The sequence below is a fragment of the Pituophis catenifer genome, unplaced genomic scaffold (genome assembly GCF_029215685.1).
Source record: "Pituophis catenifer annectens isolate HBS135680 unplaced genomic scaffold, rPitCat1.0.hap2 SCAF_4, whole genome shotgun sequence".
NCBI lineage: Eukaryota > Metazoa > Chordata > Lepidosauria > Squamata > Colubridae > Pituophis > Pituophis catenifer.
Window position 1 is genome coordinate 98,362,965 of NW_027256884.1, and position 18,457 is coordinate 98,381,421.

General features: G+C 34.1%; 1 protein-coding gene across 1 annotated transcript in view; it reads right to left on the minus strand.

Moving 5' to 3' along the window:
- Nucleotides 1-501: 501 nt before the first annotated feature.
- ZPLD1 (zona pellucida like domain containing 1) overlaps nucleotides 502-18,457 on the minus strand; it is a 42,981-nt gene continuing 25,025 nt past the window's right edge. The window contains exons 5-10 of the mRNA XM_070943773.1: nucleotides 10,231-10,328; nucleotides 8,135-8,215; nucleotides 5,364-5,535; nucleotides 2,473-2,581; nucleotides 1,513-1,542; nucleotides 502-680 (exon numbers count right to left, since the gene is read on the minus strand). Of these exons, the coding sequence (XP_070799874.1) occupies nucleotides 502-680; nucleotides 1,513-1,542; nucleotides 2,473-2,581; nucleotides 5,364-5,535; nucleotides 8,135-8,215; nucleotides 10,231-10,328 (669 nt within the window). The remainder of the gene's footprint in view (nucleotides 681-1,512; nucleotides 1,543-2,472; nucleotides 2,582-5,363; nucleotides 5,536-8,134; nucleotides 8,216-10,230; nucleotides 10,329-18,457) is intronic.

Consider the following 18,457-nt stretch of genomic DNA (forward strand, 5'->3'; position numbering starts at 1 on the left):
AAGCAATGGGTGGAAACTAATCAAGGAGAGAAGCAATTTAGAACTAAGGAGAAATTTCCTGACAGTTAGAACAATTAATAAGTGGAACAACTTGCCAGCAGAAGTTGTCAATGCTGCAACACTGGAAATTTTTAAGAAGATGTTGGATAACCATTTGTCTGAAGTGATGTAGGGTTTCCTGCCTGGGCAGGCGGTTGGACTAAAAGACCTTCAAGGTCCCTTCCAACTTTGTTACTCTATTCTATTCTATTCTATTCTATTCTATTCTATTCTATTCTATTCTATTCTATTTAGTTATCCGTTGGCAAAACATCAAATACTTATTCGTTCACATACACGGTACATCAATGACAGAAAACAGCTACAGTAATAGCATATGTAATAGCATAACACTACAGAAAGAATAACTGGAATCTGATAACAATGAAGTGATACCTTGGTGACACTTTAAGGCAAATACATTTTATGGCAATTGGAGAATGTTTAAATTATTTGTTCCTTCTAATTGAAAACTGGATTTCTTACACCACTCAAAATAAGGTTACTGCTGTGCCCTTTTCTGTAGAAAAGGAGAAGGGATAGTACACAAGAAATGGTGCTGATAATTCCTAGAATTACTATTCCTGAAATCAATGCACTGGTGACTGAATTCAGCTGGAAAGAGAATCCATTTGGACTTCCTACAAAGGAAAGGAAAGAGTTAAAAATATTTTGCAAGCCCTGAGAACAATCCAGGTACATATATTTGACTTCTCAATATTTATAATTAAAGAATCAATGGGCAAAAATAACCTGTTCCTAAGCAGGAACAGTTATAGAGATTTCAGGAGAAAAGAGTCAGACTCAAAATAAAATACATGTTGTGAGACAGCCAGTATATAAATTTAAAATTAAATAAAATTAATTACCATAAATTCTAGGCCCAAAGGAACTGTGTTCTCAAAGTGTGTTCTCAAAGAAGTCATAAATCTCACTGTCTCTCTAGAATTCGCAGTCTTTATTCCCTTCCATAGTTTTCAGTGTAATAGATTTTTTTAAAGATTCTGGAGGTAAGTCAGTGAAAAAATACCCAACCATTTCCCATTCAGCTTTGTGCTCAGCAGAATTCGGGGTTGAGCAGTGGCTCTGCTTTATTGATTTCAGCTCAGTGTCTTCTTTCTTAATATTTGGGCATAGCCACATTTCCACATAATTTTTTTTCTCACCATTTCCCATGGAATACAATCAGAGATATATCTGATCGTAATATATTATGTCAGATCACTGTAATATCAACAGAACTATGATTGGCTTTTTAAATGTCATATGCTTTTTAAAAGATGGGATCTAATAAGCTTTTAAAAGCTATCCAGAAAAATTTAATTTGGATGTTTAACATTTTCTGTCATTTAAATTAGCAGAAAATGTTGTGATATATCAGCCTAAATACAAAGTATTTGACTAGTAATTAGGATTAAATTCAAATATTTCTTTTAAAATTATGGCAAATTTATTGCTATTGCTATAACTTACCAAGCTGTGAATTGTTGGTTGGGATCTCTTCTGTATGAAATACAAAAATAGATTCATTTTAGTTTGAAGGTATTCATTTTCTTTATGTTTGGACAAAATCATTGATACTTTAAATAGGAATAACTAATCAAACACCCCAAGTCTAAATTCACATTTACAAAGATATTCATCAAAACAAACATTTCTACCAGATTTCCAACCAGAAAACTTTCGATCTATAATGTAAAAGTTATAGCCATTGTGCTATTGTAGCATTCAAAGTACAGTACACTATAAAAAATGAAATAGGAAAATAAAAATGTGGGCTTTTTAGTTGCTTTACTGAGCCCATTTAATACATAAGTTGATGATTTTAGGGATGTTGAATAACTGCAATGAAGATCCAGCTAGATTTATGTAGGTTCTCTGCAGGATTCTCATCTGCATAATCTGTTTTTTTAATCTTTTGAATCTATGTAGGCAGTCCCCAGTTAGGAACATCCAATTTACAGACAACTCATACTGCCTATTACTAAAAATGATGGACAGTGTTCCATTCCTCTTTCCTCAAACCAATGAATCTCTGAAGCTGCACAATTTAAACCTATTCCTCAAAGCAAAATGAAGTCCTTACTTCTAAAAGCAAAGAACCCACGTTGCTTTACATCTAGTGCTTCATTCCTCTAGTGGTTTTAGAGGCTTCTACTCAAGTTATGCTTGAGTCTTGCAAAACCCTCTTCTAATTATGACAATTGTCAAACAAGGTTACATAAATAAACTTGTTCCCAAGAAACACTTCAGTCTTCTCCTTCATGAGGAGCATGTCAGTCAAAACTGCCTTACATATGACTACATACTTAGTCATATGAGAATTAAACAATCAAAAACAAGTGTTGAGTCTACTCTTGAACAAGAAATTATTTTTGAACAGGAAATTTTCCACTTTATATTTTAGAAATTATGTACGGTGATTGTCCTTACCAGTTCTAGTAATTATGGGACCAGCAGATATTACTGCACTTCCAGAAATGCTCTGAGGTGTCCAAGTGGTTCGCTTCACCGCATCTCTTTTTTTTCTATTACTGCAGGCCTAGAAGTTTCAATCAAAGTATTTATGATTCAGAACAGGTAGAAATAATATTTTTCTTTGGTGTTCTATTTTAACTTTGCATATAAACTGGATCTTTAAAAAAATACTAAAAGCAAAACCCTCCTGCTTAAAAGAAGCTTCCTTGCACCGAAAAATTTGAAAACGACTGAATATATACTAGTTCATTCTTGGTTGTTCCTTAACATATTCAGAACTTATTTTATTGTATAATGGTTATATATTGCATTGTCTTCTCTTATGGTGCTTGCGGAATCCATCTAGGAGGTTTCTCAAATTAATCCACGTTTGGTTGGTGAACAGCAGATGAAATTCAGGCTACTGAATGCTTCTTTCACTAATTCTTCACTGAAGAGTCTCCATCCAGCAGACACTCCCATAAAACCTAAGTAGGAAATTATTTCCATAATCTTACACTTGAATGTTCTCTGTATGTTCCAGGCTTTGCTGAGCTGTTACCAAACCCTTCAGAACACAATTACCCTCTTTATAACTTACATTCTTCTACATACTCAGAAAATCTGTTTTGAAGAGTTGGTCAGCACTTCAGCAGAACATGGAAGAAAAATGAAAACTTAAAATAAAAGATTAGAGAAATATTCCTTGGCTATGGAATGTTTCATTCAAAGAATACTTTTCTCAGTTTGAATACTTACAAAATAAAATTTAAAAAGGTCAGCAATGAATATTTGAAAATATACAATACAAAAGTAGAATCAAAAGGTTGGGATAACAAACTGGCACAACATCTATAATAAAACTGTAATATACCCTACTATAACAGTTGTTAATTACCTGGATTACTAAGGGAAGAATATAAAACAGAGAGGGATGAGGTTCCAACAGACTCCAGCAATTAAGCATAAGAAAGGGAAAAGAAATATCAGGCTGAGTCAAAGGAATCTCTTGGGTTTTGCCCTGATAAACTCCAGGCAGTCCTATGATCATTCTAAGTAATAAGCACATTTAGATAAATAAATCTAAGCTAGGTGCAAAAGAATAGCTAAAAGTATTAATGTTACTACAAGCCTATACTAGTTTGGCTGAGAAAAAAAATCAATTAACTTCAATTGTAAACTTAAGTAAATTTGACTTAACAAATATTCACAGAGGTTGAATATCTTTTATACAATTGTTGGGCAAAAAATAGTTCAAAAACTGAAATACTGAATCCAAATTGACCCACTATTTTATCAACAGCAGGTTTGTTATTTGATTCACTATGGAGACATTCAACCCACATATAAATAGAACAGTTTAATTTAAACAGAATAGATTCAATCTGGGAAAAAGTTGAAATAATAATACTAGGAGGGATGTTGCATACCTTTCTAAATGAATATATATCTCCTAGAGCACAAGAGGAAAGAGGAGTAAGTTTTCCCATCATGGATGGGGTGGCACTACCCCGAACAGACCCTGTGAGTAATCTGGGGGTTCTTCTGGACTCACGACTCCTGCTCAAAGAGCAGGTGATGGTCATGGCCAGGAGGGCCTTCACGCAACTGCGAATTGTGCGCCAGTTACGCCCTTTCCTGGACTGGCAATCCCTGCTGACAGTCACTCATGCCTTAGTCACTTCCATCTTGACTATTGCAACTCGCTCTACATGGGGGTGCTCTTGAAGAGCATGCGGAAGCTCCAGTTGGTGCAAAATGCAGCATCCCGCATGGTTTTGTGCAGACCCTGGAGTGCATATATATCACCGCTCCTGCGGGAGCTGCATTGGCTGCAGATTTGCTTCCAGGTGCAATTCAAGGTCCTGGTTGTCACCTTTAAAGCCCTTCATGGCTTGAGATCAGGTTATCTGAGAGACCATCTCTTACCAGTCACATCTACCCAACCCATTAGAGTGGGAAAGCAGGGAATGCTGCGGGTCACACCAGGTATATCTCCATCCCTGAGGGAGATACCTGGTGGGACCCAGAAGAAGGGCCTTCTCCATGGTGGCTCCCTCTCTCTGGAACATCATTCCCCCAGAAATTAGAATGGCCCCCACCCTAATTCTCTTCTGGAAGGCGCTGAAGACCTGGTTCTGCCAGTGGGCCTTGGGAACCCAGAGTGGGATAGAGCCCATTAAATGGTTTGTGTGATCAGCTGTCACTGGGGCGGGAGGTGGAGGTCAAGGGTGATTTTATTACATTAATTTATTTGATTTTTTTATGAGTTTTACTGTTTTTTAAATGTGTTTTTTTAATATTCTGTAAGCCGCCTTAAGTCACCATGGACGAATAGGCGGCTATATAAATCTAAAAAACAAACAAACAAACTCAAACACTCCTTGTATTCTGAACACTGCTCAATGGCCTTTGGATATCATTGAAAAATTAGTTTTTTGGCACTTCAAGAATTTATATAAAGTCCCTCCATACATTAAGTTGATTTTATTTTGGATTCAGTTTTGCTCACCATAAGCTTATTGGAAGATGAATCTAGATTTTTAGGTAATCATATTACATATTGGCCTTCACATCACTCTTTGATAGTTTATAATTAATAATTTCCCAAGCCCTATCTTTCTGTTAAATAAATAATGTGTCTGAAAGTGGAAGGAATCAACTAGGAACAACAAGGTTCACCAAAGCTAACAGAACTCAGTTTGATTATTTCATCTTAGTGTAACCACCACATTGGAGATTCATCTATCATTGAGGCTACGGATTTTATTACACACTAGTCAACTACTTTCTAAAAAGATCATCTATTATCACCCGCTAATGTTAAGCCCTTCAAGTTGCACTATTACACAAACTCTAAAACATACCGGAACAAGAAAGGGGCAGTCATCAGTTCTGCACAACTTTGTCACACAATGTAGAAAAACTGCAGACATTTTCTGATTCTTATGTTTCACAAAGCGGAACACCTCAAAAGAAAATCGGCCCATTTGACTCTTCCCATTTTCAATTATAGTTGTCTGAGGGTCTTTGTCACAACTGAAAAAGAAATAAATGAAATGAGTAACTTTCACTGCTTGAGAAATACATCTAAAAAGAATAGCATTTCATTAACAGTACTAGAAATTGTTGTCATTTCTTTCCATATATCTTCGGAGAATACAAGATACAGCAAGATGCAAGAATATCTGCCTCTGAAAAAAGCCTGAATTGGATATTACCTAGAGTTTTCACATAAGGAACACTGGTTTCCATGACAAAGCATATATTACATATTTAAATAAATGAATAACCTTCCTTTTGAACATACCCTATTTGTATTGCCTTAATGACTATTTCAAAAGTTTAACATCAAACTTATTGCAGATATAAATTGTTTGTACCATATGAGACAAGTTGTCTTGCTACAGCAACTGTGCACAGTCACTCACGCCCTTGTCACCTCTCGCCTTGACTACTGCAATGCTCTCTACATGGGGCTCCCCTTGAGGGGCACCCGGAGGCTCCAGCTGGTCCAGAACGCAGCAGCGTGGGTAGTGATGGGAGCAGCATGGCGCTCCCATGTAACACCGCTCCTGCGCGAACTGCACTGGCTCCCGGTGGTCTTCCGGGTGCGCTTCAAGGTATTGGTTATCACCTTTAAAGCGCTTCATGGCATAGGGCCTAGCTATCTTCGAGACCGCCTGCTGCTACCGACGACCTCCCAGCGACCCGTGCGCTCCCACAGAGAGGGCCTTCTCAGGGTGCCATCAGCCAAACAATGTAGGCTGGTGACCCCCAGGGGGAGAGCCTTCTCTATGGGGGCACCTACCCTCTGGAATCAGCTGCCCCCAGAGATAAGGAGAATCCAAGACCTCAGTGCCTTCCGCCGTGCCCTTAAAACCCACTTTTTCCAGCAAGCCGGGCTGGCTTAGGAAGAAATTTTTTAAATTTTTTAAATGTTTAATTGGTTTGTAGTTTTTTAAATTTTGGGCCAAATTTATATAGATTTTAATTGTTTTTAATATTTGTATTTCATGTTTTTAATTCTGGCTGTGCACCGCCCTGAGTCCTCAGGGAGAAGGGCGGTATATAAATTGAAAATAAATAAATAAAAATAAATAAACTCATCCTTAGGCCAAATATAAACTCAGAATATGAACAAAATTAATTTGCTTCATAATTTAAATATTAATTGACATAATTCATAGTTATAGGACTTACATGTACAGTAATAAGAATACATTTTTCACATTTCCCTATATCTTACAATCAAAATTTCCATTGTAAGACGTGTACATATATTAAAGGAACGTTTATCCCAAAATGCCTATATTTCTTTTTATCAAGAAAATTATGTCAAAATCACAAATGAATTTTCAACATAGTACTCCAATATCTAAATAAGATTTCTTTACATCTTTCATGTTGTTGTTGTTTTTAAAAAAAAGTTTGGAAAAGTGTTGACTTTTCAGAAAGCAAGAAAGGTAGATTCAGCAATTTATGAAAGACACTTGTTCAGTTTTTCACAGATGTTTTTATCCATAAATATTTCCATGATACAGACAAATTCTTGTTGAACATAACAATGTAACATAACATACAGTTTCAACTGTAGTAATACTGTACATGTCAAAAATTATGACCAGATTTACTGACAAATCAGAACAGGCCAGGAGATAGAATGTTGGGTTGTAAGGAAATTGTGTGCAAGGAATGCTTATCACAGAATGCTATTCAAACGTCCACTTAACTCTGAAGCAAAAATAGCACTATTTATTTTCATTTATAAATTTTAATCTACATGGCTATAGGTATGTGTATTTTTGATTGAACATGTACAGTACATTCAATAATGTGCAAGAATAATTCTGAATGCTTTTAACCACAATAATCTGTGAGAACTGTAAATCATGCATGCAGACTCATCAATATGAGATATAAATACTATTTTAAAATGCAAAATGAAACAAATGATGTTCCAAGAATCATTACTGCAGAAAGTCTTTCTTCAAATATTTCTTTTTTCTTCAGTGTTGGTATTATGCATTCAAAGAGGTCTGGACAGAGATGATTGTAGTATTTGATGCTAAGCATTTAACATCTGTACAAATAGTACTAAAGCTGATAGTAAGACCAACTTAAAACAGACCAAAGTATTGTCCCTGTACAACTAATGGCCTAACAGTTGTAAGGGCATTGTAAACAGATAAAACTACATTCTTGCTTATGTTCTATCATAAATGGAATTGATATATACACTTCCTCCAGTACTGGAAGAAATATATAGTCAGTGTGACTTCTATCCAGTTATCACACTATTCTCCATAAATTTTTCCTTTGAATGCAATGCAAACTGGAAGCCATCAATTGAGAATATTTTCTTAGTATATATTTATTGATGAAGGCAAATAGAATAGGTTAGACTTAGCAGATAGCCATTATTTACATGCATATTTCTGCACTGATTCCAAAGATTCAGTTCTTTTATATGCATTACTTATTATATTAGCTGACATTTTAACACTGTAAATAATTATTAAACTAATATTTTATCTAAGCAATTAAAACTTTTGAGTTTACTTTTAAAACAATCAATATTTTTGTGTAATCTATCACAACCATGTAAAATATAAACATGATGTTTAAAAATGTTTACCTAAAAAAAAGATCATATCGCAAATTGTCATTTGGATTTCCAGATGGAGTAGTGTAGCAATAATCCATCAAAACATTCCATCTGCCAAAGAAAAAGTAATAACAGTTAAAACACTATTTCTCATTCATTACAATCTTTTGTGTATATACTGTGTTTTTAGTAACTTATAACATACGTAACTTTTTTGGGTAAAACCTTACAAATGGATTTGCACAACATGTTAACTTAGGTAGAGTTTTTTTTTTCTTTTTTCTTTATTGTTTGTTTACTTTTTGTGACTTAGTAAGTTCCATGAGCCAAACCAATTGGTTAGTTTATGGTTCTATGTGTTGGGTGAGAAAATGAGTAATCATGTTAAGTAATCATGTTCCAATATCCAAGGGGATGCCACAAAGCATCAGGGGCCTGGTGGCTCAGCAGACTGAAAGCATTGTGATTAACACCAGCTGTCTGCAATTACTGTAAGTTCGAATCTCACCAGGTTTAAGGTTGACTCAGCCTTCCATTCTTTCTAAGGTAGGTAAATTGAGGACCCAGTTTGTGGGGGCAATAAGCTGACTTTGTATAAATATACAAAAAGTATGAAGGCTATTGCTTAACGCATTGTAAGCCGCCCTGAGTCTCTGGAGAAGGGCAGCATATAAATCAAATAAAAAAAAAAAAGCAGAAGAGATCAGGCTGTTCTCCAAAAGCAATTGAAGGACAAGAAGCAGTGGAGGGAAAATAATCAAGGAGAGAAGCAACCTAGAAATATAGAGAAAAATTTCCTGACAGTGAGAACAATTAATCATGGACAGCTTGCCTACAGAAGTTGTAGGTGCTCGATCACAGGAGGTTGTTAAGAAGAGATTGAACAACCATTTGTCTGGACTGATATAGGACTGCCTGCTTGAGCAGGGAGTTGGACTAAAACACCTCCAATATCCCTTCCAACTATTACGGTATTCTGTTATGTGTTTTAAGTGAATGTGCCCATTAAAATCTTCTGCCTTCTGAACAAGATTTTTTTTAAAAAAAAAAAAATTCAGCCTAGAAATGGCAGGTATCAAATAGCAGTATTCTGCTAAAAAAATCCTATCTACTACTAAGATATGAATCTACCTGCTGAAAGATTAATAGATATGTGAACCACACAATTCTACGTTTTAGCTGTACAATATGTATTTTTATCCCCTTTCCTCTATGGAGGTAGATTCTGCTTTTGAACATACAAGAAAATAACTGAAAAAACACCTGCAGATTGTCTGGGTTCATATATCCTACTTAGTCATAATATGGGACTGGATTTGATATGTGAATTGACTAGCCACTCTAATTGGCAAAGCATAGTTTATAGCTTAGGTTAATATGTAAGCCCAGCCAATAATCAATATCCACAACTTTAAAGTAATGTAAACTATGAAACAATTAAAGTATGACAGTACAGATTTTTGACAAGCCCAAAGAAAAGCTCAGTTCTGAATGTGATATGTCATATGCCTAAACTATGTACTCAAGTTCTTTATACATTTAAAGCTTATTTAATTCCTATTTAAAGAATTGGAGAGCATATCATGGAAAATAAATTTTGGCTGATATCCTGATATGTTATCCATGATACATTAGAGTTAATGATACTGGGTGAGCTAAGCCAGCTATCTGCTTTTATTCAAATAGCATTCAACTAAAAACCAACCAGATGCTTTGGACAACCTAATAATCTTGAATATTCTGGTTAGATTTCTTCATTGCTTGTTTTGGAGAGTTCATGGGAGGGGTTTTTTTTGTTTGTTTGTTTGATTTGTGTTTTGTAGTTTAGCAGGTTGGATGAACCTAGCCCATCTAGTTATTTATTTAACTCAATCCAGAATCAATCATAAAAGCAAAGTACAACAAATATGGTAAATAAAATAAAATATTTGATTCATTAACAGAAATGCTGGATCAACTTAGAAAACAAGTTAGTCAATAATCAGGCTGGTTAGACACAATTTGTGAACTCAACCAGTGTGAACAACTTCATAAGTTCACAACTCATTATATCCCAAGGATCTTGGGCAGAGATGTGTCTAGGAGTATTAAATGCAAAGCCAATTTATCATTATAATTGGCAGTACCTTCCATCCAGGTTTGTTGCTCTCACAGCTGCAAAAACTTTTGTTTTCAAAGGTAGTCCTGTGTTAGGTATAATCAGCTGTTGACTGTAGGTGGAGTCCTACAAGAAGATAGTAAATGCAAATATTGTAGCAATGTCATAACATAGAAGTCACAGTGAAATTACAGAAATGTAAAATGTAATCTTTTCTAATAGAAAAGAAATAAGATAATTCCTAGTTCTCTGCAAGGCAAGGAACTTTTAAATATCAGTGGAAAGAAACCTAGGAATTTCTCTCCTCCTAGGAAGGGGAAATAGTGTTGAACAAAGTGTAATTTATAATTTGTTTATACAGTTTTCCTCAAAATTGCTCCCTCAATACCTTTTTATCCACTTAAAAGCAAACATACTCACTAACCAAATGACTGTAAAGGGACTATTGAGAAAAATACTAAAAGAAGTCTAGGCTGATCTTATATTTCTTTCTTTAAATAGTGGTTCTGTAGGCATTTTTCAGAGGAAAAGTTGTAGTCCAGATTGGTAGGTCCATGTCTGCAATAAAAATTTAATCTGGCCTTCACATAAGACACAAATCCATGATGATTTCTTTATTTGTTGCAATCATTTTAAAATAAAAACTTGTGGAAACAAATAGCTTTTAGCTTTCACTGATTTACATTGTGTATTGGGCACCACATAAAACTGGAACAGTGCACTGACATAATTCAATATGACCAAATGCACTTGCATGAATGCACTTAATGTTGTAGTTTATAGGGTAGTTTATCAGGATTTTTAAAGAGAAGATCTTCAGAAAATTTTGTAGCAAGTACAAATGGTATCAGACAGTATGTAAAGGAACTAAATCAAACATTACTCAAGCTATGTGAATGGTTAAAAAGTGTCACATTGAATCTATATATCAAACTATAAAATGCAGCAACATACAAATAATTATCTAGAGTTTTCCTTAATATCAAAAAGATATTGATACAGTAAGAACAGTTTTACTTTTATAATCCCTACTTTTTGCTAATATACAAACCAATTTCTGTTGAAACTATTGTATTGAAACTCATTGGCATTCAAGAGAAAGCACATTTAGATTTTTACATCTTATCAACTACATATTTAATACTTGGTTTTGATAATTTGAAATTTTATACTAGAAACTAAATTGAATTCTAGATGTTGAATTGGAATTTGAAATAAGATTGGGTAGCATCTCATTTTTAAAAAACCAAGTAAATAAGCAAATAAATCACACTTATAATGCAGTTTGACCTTAAACAAAACAAAGGCATATTTAATTTAATAGGTTATTACCAGATAAGTGTGCATAAAATTGCAATGATATATATTCCCAAATACATAGTTCTGTTATATTGATCTATGCCAATCTTGCAAAACAACTCTATGACCTTTATTTCGGTGTAATAATTTCTAGTTATTATTTAAATCTACTTAACTAGTAGATTTAAAGTTACCCCATTCTGATTCAAATCAAAGATGGCTTAGTTAGGTAGTCTCTCTAGGATTCCTTTGAATATATGAACGTGGAACAAATACTTAAATCAATTGCTTTGATTTACAGTTTGAGATGTTTTCTCATATTTATCCTATCACAGCATTTAAAAAAAAGTAGAGGACTGTGAATTAATTTCTTTTGCAAGGATATCTTGCTTTGATTACATGCATTACAATTCTTTTGTAAACATTATGTTTATCCTTCTAGATACTAGCTTTAGTTACTAGTTGGAATAATGAATTTCAAAATTATTTTGCCTCAATTTAAGAGTTATATCTGACCCCACTTAAACCTTGTATTAGATAATGTTTCAATGGGATTACTGAATATGTCAAGACATACTATATATGGAAAATACTGGGACACAGATATAATTTTGATACGTTTCCCATGAAATGTTTATATTATAACAACATCACAGATAAAGTAACATCAAAAACTGTATTTGGGAGTAAACTGAGATTATCATACAGCTACATTATTCAGGACAAGCTCAGTTCTGAAGTAACTTTTTTTTAAAATATTTGCACTATTAAAGAATTAATTTGATATAGATACTATCTCTTAGTTGTCCATCTTAAAAAACTGTTATTCTGTATACTTGATCCAGATGTTTTTTTCTTTTCTTTTTCTTTTCTTTTTCTTTTCTTTTTCTTTTCTTTTTCTTTTCTTTCTTTTTTTTTTTTTTTTTTGCTTTTGAAGTTCTATAGTAGTTAGAAATTTTGGAGTAAAAACCTGTGAATTCTAAATTTAGTAATATGTTTTTACGATTTACAAAGCTCTGAAAAGTTATGTCTTCATAAAACAATGTACTTTGGTAAATGCTTTAAGCAATTAAGTGAAATTAATTTTCTATTTTCTTAAAATGAGGTTTGATTATGTAGTTGTTTTATATAATTTTTAATAAGAATTGTTCTGTTATTACATTATGGGTGAAATCAGTAAGATTATTACTGATGGGTGAAATCAGTAAGATTATTAATATATGGTTGGACCAACCATTGCTTGTTACAGAGACATTTTTGACAATATTCTGAACATCAGGCGTCTAACAAAATTGAAAACAGTGGATTTTAGGATTAGGATTTGGGTTTGCTCCTGCAATACAGGAAAACATTATCGGCCTGCTTGCCATAATGGATTACTGAAAGCTGATAGTTGTTAAAGAGTTTTCTCCCACCAAAGGGATAAAAGAAGAGAAATATGATTTAAACAAATATGGTTATAGCATAATTTACCAAAAGGTCATCAGTTTTTCTTTTCTTCCTTGTTAAGTATTATTGCGATGATAAACATTATAATTTTATTGTTTCATGAACTCTATTGCATGAGGGTATATTTTAGTTTAATTAGTTTAAAATTCTTAAAAATAAAAATGCCTTTAGATAATACAAGGCTAACAAAATCAGATGCCAAGTTTTAATGTCCAATTAAATGGTGAAAACATCTGTTAAAAATCTGGAGTTCCTGCTTTGAATGAAATCCCTTCTCGCTTAGTGGGGCACCAAAATAAAGTAACTTTATTTTACAACTGGAAAATTACAAGGTTATATATGAATGCTGTGCTGATAAAAAAAAATATGTATGTACATGAGGAAGAGTAGCAGCCTGCAGAGCACTTAAATTATCACTTGGATTGAACTACCTATAAATTTACTAAGCCATATTTTATGACATTGATATAAAAGATATAGATCAAATTATATTTTAAGTCATGTGCTTTCCCAAAGCAGCTTGTTCTTCTGCATTCTGACATAAATTCAAATTGCTGATTGCCAGTTCTTTTTAGCCCTGAGGGTGTTACTATTATCTCCTTGTAATGATGCCTCTTTCAACTCTGTTTTATCTCTATGTTCCCTTTTATATTTTTTTATTAAATTGTCATGTTTGAAAATGTCTACGTACGTTTGCAGGAGTATTTGCATTTATTAAGTGATTCTGTGGTCAAAAAAAGTAAGGATAATGAAGTGAATATACCAATAGCTTTTAGTTTTATTAATCTGAAAATGCATGCTTCTTAAATAGTATTTAAGTCACTCAGAAGTAATAGTGGATAATTGTACCTTAATTCATTAAGCAAACACAGCACAGCACTAGAGTATATTACATTTTAATATATGGAAATTAGTATCCTTCGTATTCATGCTTAATTAATTATGCTCCTCATAGAGTAATATCTTGACCCCAACACAGTCGTTTCTCAAAAGCATCCCTTGTTCACCAAGTAATCCTAATAAATCCAATAGTAGATTTATACATATGTATGAATTCATTAGGAGCACCAACACCACAAAAGGAATTAATCCAATGCTGCAACCCTCTACTTAAGCAGAATGTGAATTTTGTTTTGCAAATATAATCCGCAAATTGAATGTCAAGTATCAGCTTTGACAAATTTCAGGTACTTTTAACATACTATCAGCATTTATTTCCTTTAGGAAAAGAAAGAGAAGCTGTCCTCCCAAATCTGGCTCTTCATTCCTAATCTTTCAATGTGGAACAAGGCAGATCTGCAAGAAACTGCAACCACAATTTTTCACTGCTGTGCACTGCATAATGATCTTTACTTTCCTTACAAACATTTCATTCCAGTATGTGAAAGCTGAGGATAAAAGAGGGCCCGAAGTGCTACACATTCTTTTTCAGAGTGCTTCAGTTAGATTATTGTTTATGGACAGTGGTGGGATTCAGCCAGTTCGCACCACTTCGGGAAAACCGGTTGTTAACTTTCTGAGAAGTTTGGTGAATTGGTTGTTGGAAGAAATCATTAAGGCAGAGAACCAGTTGTTAAATTATTTGAATCCCACCACTGCTTATGGAGCTATATTATAGTTACTATACTTCTGATCATGAGTCAGTTCGGGATAGACACACATACCACCAGGCAAATTGGTCTGAATCTACTCTGTTCCAGTTTGTGTCCTTCCAAATATCATATCACTATCATGATCTATTTATTAGGAATGTCCCAAAGATGACAAAACAAAGAAGTGTGCTCAAAATGGAACGACACTTTGCTGCAGAAAGCAAATGAGTAGAAAATGGATATTGGATTCAGTGAACAATGCATTTATACTGAGCCTTGCAATAAGACAAGGGTTGGTAACCCTCAGTGGTGGGTTTCTACCGCTTCGCCCCGGTTCAGGAGAACCAGTAGTGGCGGCGACGGGAGACTCCGCCCACCCAGAGGGACATCACCACAGATGCTCGCCGTGTGCAAGCAAAGCAAGCACGCACGTGTGCTCCCAATTCCGAACTAGTAGCGAAGGTAAGTGGAACCCACTACTGGTAACCCTCCTTCCGCCATTCACTACGACTTGGGGAGTGGAGAAATATGACAAGTGAAGAAAGATCTTTATATTACTGTTTCCTTAACTAGTTTCCTGTCACCTTGCTCTCTAGGACTAAATGGTTCCAAAATGGACTTATCTGGGCTAGCATTTCTGCTGCAGTCCTATAACCATTATTTCCAAAGCACTCATGAATGGACAGACTAATTTCTTATCAACATCCTTTCATTTTATTTAAAATTTCTCAACTATCTATTTAAAATTTGGCACAACTCACTCCTACCATATAGGCTACTTTCAATTTTTTTTATCTCAGAGTAATTATTATTATTATTATTATTATTATTATTATTATTATTATTATTATTATTATTATTTCTATGCCGCCCACTCTCCGAGGACTCTGGGCAGCTTACAACAATCGACAGTATACTAAATAACATATTGCCCCCAACAATCTGAGTCCTCATTTTACCCACCTCGGAAGGATGGAAGGCTGAGTCAACCTTGAGCCGGTGAGATTTGATCCGCTGATCTGCTGAACTAGCAGTCAGCTGAAGTAGCTGCAGTCTAACCACTGCGCCACCTCAGCTCTTGTAATGCTACAACTCCCTTTATTAACACTATCTAATTTTAAAGGTTCAAAATGCATATACTCCTTTTTGTCAAATTTGATATCCCTCTTCGACAAAATAGAAGTTTATCTGTTTTGAAACTTTAAATTCATTATATTCAATACAAAAAGATCCTCTGTTCTTTTATGTTTTTCTCATGCTAGACTACAGTATGAGAGAATGTAACCCAATATATAAATAAATGAAGCTAGATTATTTTTAAAAAAATCCAAAAGAAATTATACAATCCAGAATAGTAATCCCCTGCAGCAGGGCTGTCAAACTCCCAACCTGCAGGCCGGATGCGTCACACACTGGCCAGGCCCACATATGGTTTAGCAAAGGGGAAAAAGTCGCGATACATCACGTGATGCTGCCGTGACGACATGAATTTGACACCCCTGCCCTACATTTATCTAACCTATTTCCTAATTTTTGATATCATGCTTAAACTATAAATAGAAATGTACCATTCAGAATGAAGTTAGCCTTTATATATTTAAAGTAGTGTAAATGGCTTAACAGTGCTATTGTTCTTTTCATACATGGAGGTGAGTGAATGTGTTAATTTTTGAGTTTTTCAGGTGAGAAACATGATTCTCTAATGTTTTGGGGTGTGAGTCAGTTGGAAAAATAAACTGTTATATTACATGCTGTAAAATAATTCTGTTCAATTCTTAGTTTTTAAGGGAAAAACTAATTATAGTTAGAACAATATCTAATAGATGTTACCATCTTAGAGGTTAGCAGCTCATCTGTTCTACAAGTAACAGAGAAAAAAACCCAAGATGAATAATTTGCACACCTCTTTGCATCAGAAAGCTATTTACCAAAATGCTTTATCGCAAGAAGGTTGTTACACGTTACTGGGGCAGAGCAACCTGCTATGGGGAGAGGTACATCTTGTCCACAGGATTTTATTTATTTTATTTTTATATTAGATTTATCTCACCTTTATTACATTTATAAATAACTCAAGGTGGTGAATATACATAATATTGTTTTCTCCTCCTGTTTTATCCATCACAAAAACTCTCTGAGTTGGATTGGGTTGAGAGAAAGTGACTGGTCCAAAGTCCCCCAGGCAGTTACCATGCCTAGAACAGCACTTAACTACTATACTAAATTGGTACTCATTTACAAGGTCAGTGTATAAAACTTACTTGCAAAAGCATGTTGAGCAAACCAAAAATCAGTACTATTGGCAAAATAGTACTGCTTACTATTAGTACTAAAGGCAGGTTAGCTAATGAAACTAATTTATTTCAATCCTTTCAGCACAATATAATATTCATTCTTCTCAAAGTTTTAAGAAATTTGCTCCTTTCTCTCTGATTGTGTACATATACTATTTTAAGAGTGGAACAGCTGTTAGCTGTTAATCTAACAGCTTTTAATGTAGTCGGTAGAACTGCATGTCACTAGAAAGCAAAACAAAACATTTGTTTAACTACAGTTACTATTATTCTGCTATGATATTTGTAGCTCATTTGTTACACTCGAAATCTAAAGCACAAACTTTTAAATCAACTGCATGAATTATAGTCTAAATCCATGATGAGATGAATAATAATATTGAAAATGTAATTGTAATTTAGTAAAATACCAGCTGAGTGATGGAAAGATAATTTTTTAAATTATATATTTGAATGGATAAAGAAAAAAATCTAATCAACACAAAATAAGATTTGGATGATTAGCGTTGGCCTTATAAATAAAAATCAGTTACATTTTTCACATTTCCCAGTCAATGACCCTATTTATTCAATACAAATTTTTTCAATTACATATATTCAAATTTAATTATCATGCTAATAAATAGAAAGCATTATCTGCCATCAAGAACCATGTAAAATATTAGCTATCCTAATGCCCTGCCACAAAATCTAGCAAAGAGAATAAAATTAACATTGATTTATATTAGGGGTAAATGTTTTTTGACATTCCTGATGATGAAGAAGTACAAGCTGCAGAATCCCTAATTACTAAGAGTTAAAGTTCTGAAATGACACTAGTTGCTTCCCCAAGTTTAAAAAACTAATTATATTTGCTGTATCAGTACTTATGACCATAGATTTTTTTTAAATCAGGTCATTAGTTTAAACATGATTAGGATATCAGGAAAAATGTGTTCTTTTGCAATGGAAGTAGGATTTCTGAAGCAGCTAGTACAGAGGTGGGTTTCAGCAGGTTCTGACCAGTTCTGGAGAACCGGTAGTGGAAATTTTGAGTTTTGACCAGTTCAGAGAACCAGTAGTAAAAATTCTGACTGGCCCCACCCTCATCTATTCTCTGCCTCCCAAGTCCCAGCTGATAGGGAAGAAATGGGGATTTTGCAATAACTTTCCCCTTGAGTGGGGAGGGAATGGAGATTCTACAGTATCTTTCCCCTGCCACACCCACCAAGCCACACCCACAGAACCGGTAGTAAAAATTTTTGAAACCCACCACTGAGCTAGTGGAACCCTTGTGGAACCTACATCCAAGCTGAATAACTGAATCAGTTGAATTCCTGTTGCCTGGTGCCAAATGGGCCAATCTTAGTGCTGATTAATCAGAATGCTTCCATTGTAAACTGAAAACAAAATTTGGATTATTATTGTTGCTGTTGTTGTTCATTATCACCATCATTATTCAGATTATAATCCTTACCTATGTTTTCAATATATTTTATTCTATCCATGTGACTGTTTTGTCATCTTGGTTTTTTTTTTTTTAATTAAAATTTGAACAGAACATAGACCCAATACTATGATTCCATATTAAATTATATTATTATAACCAATAATAATAATAATTTTGTTTATTGACTGGGTC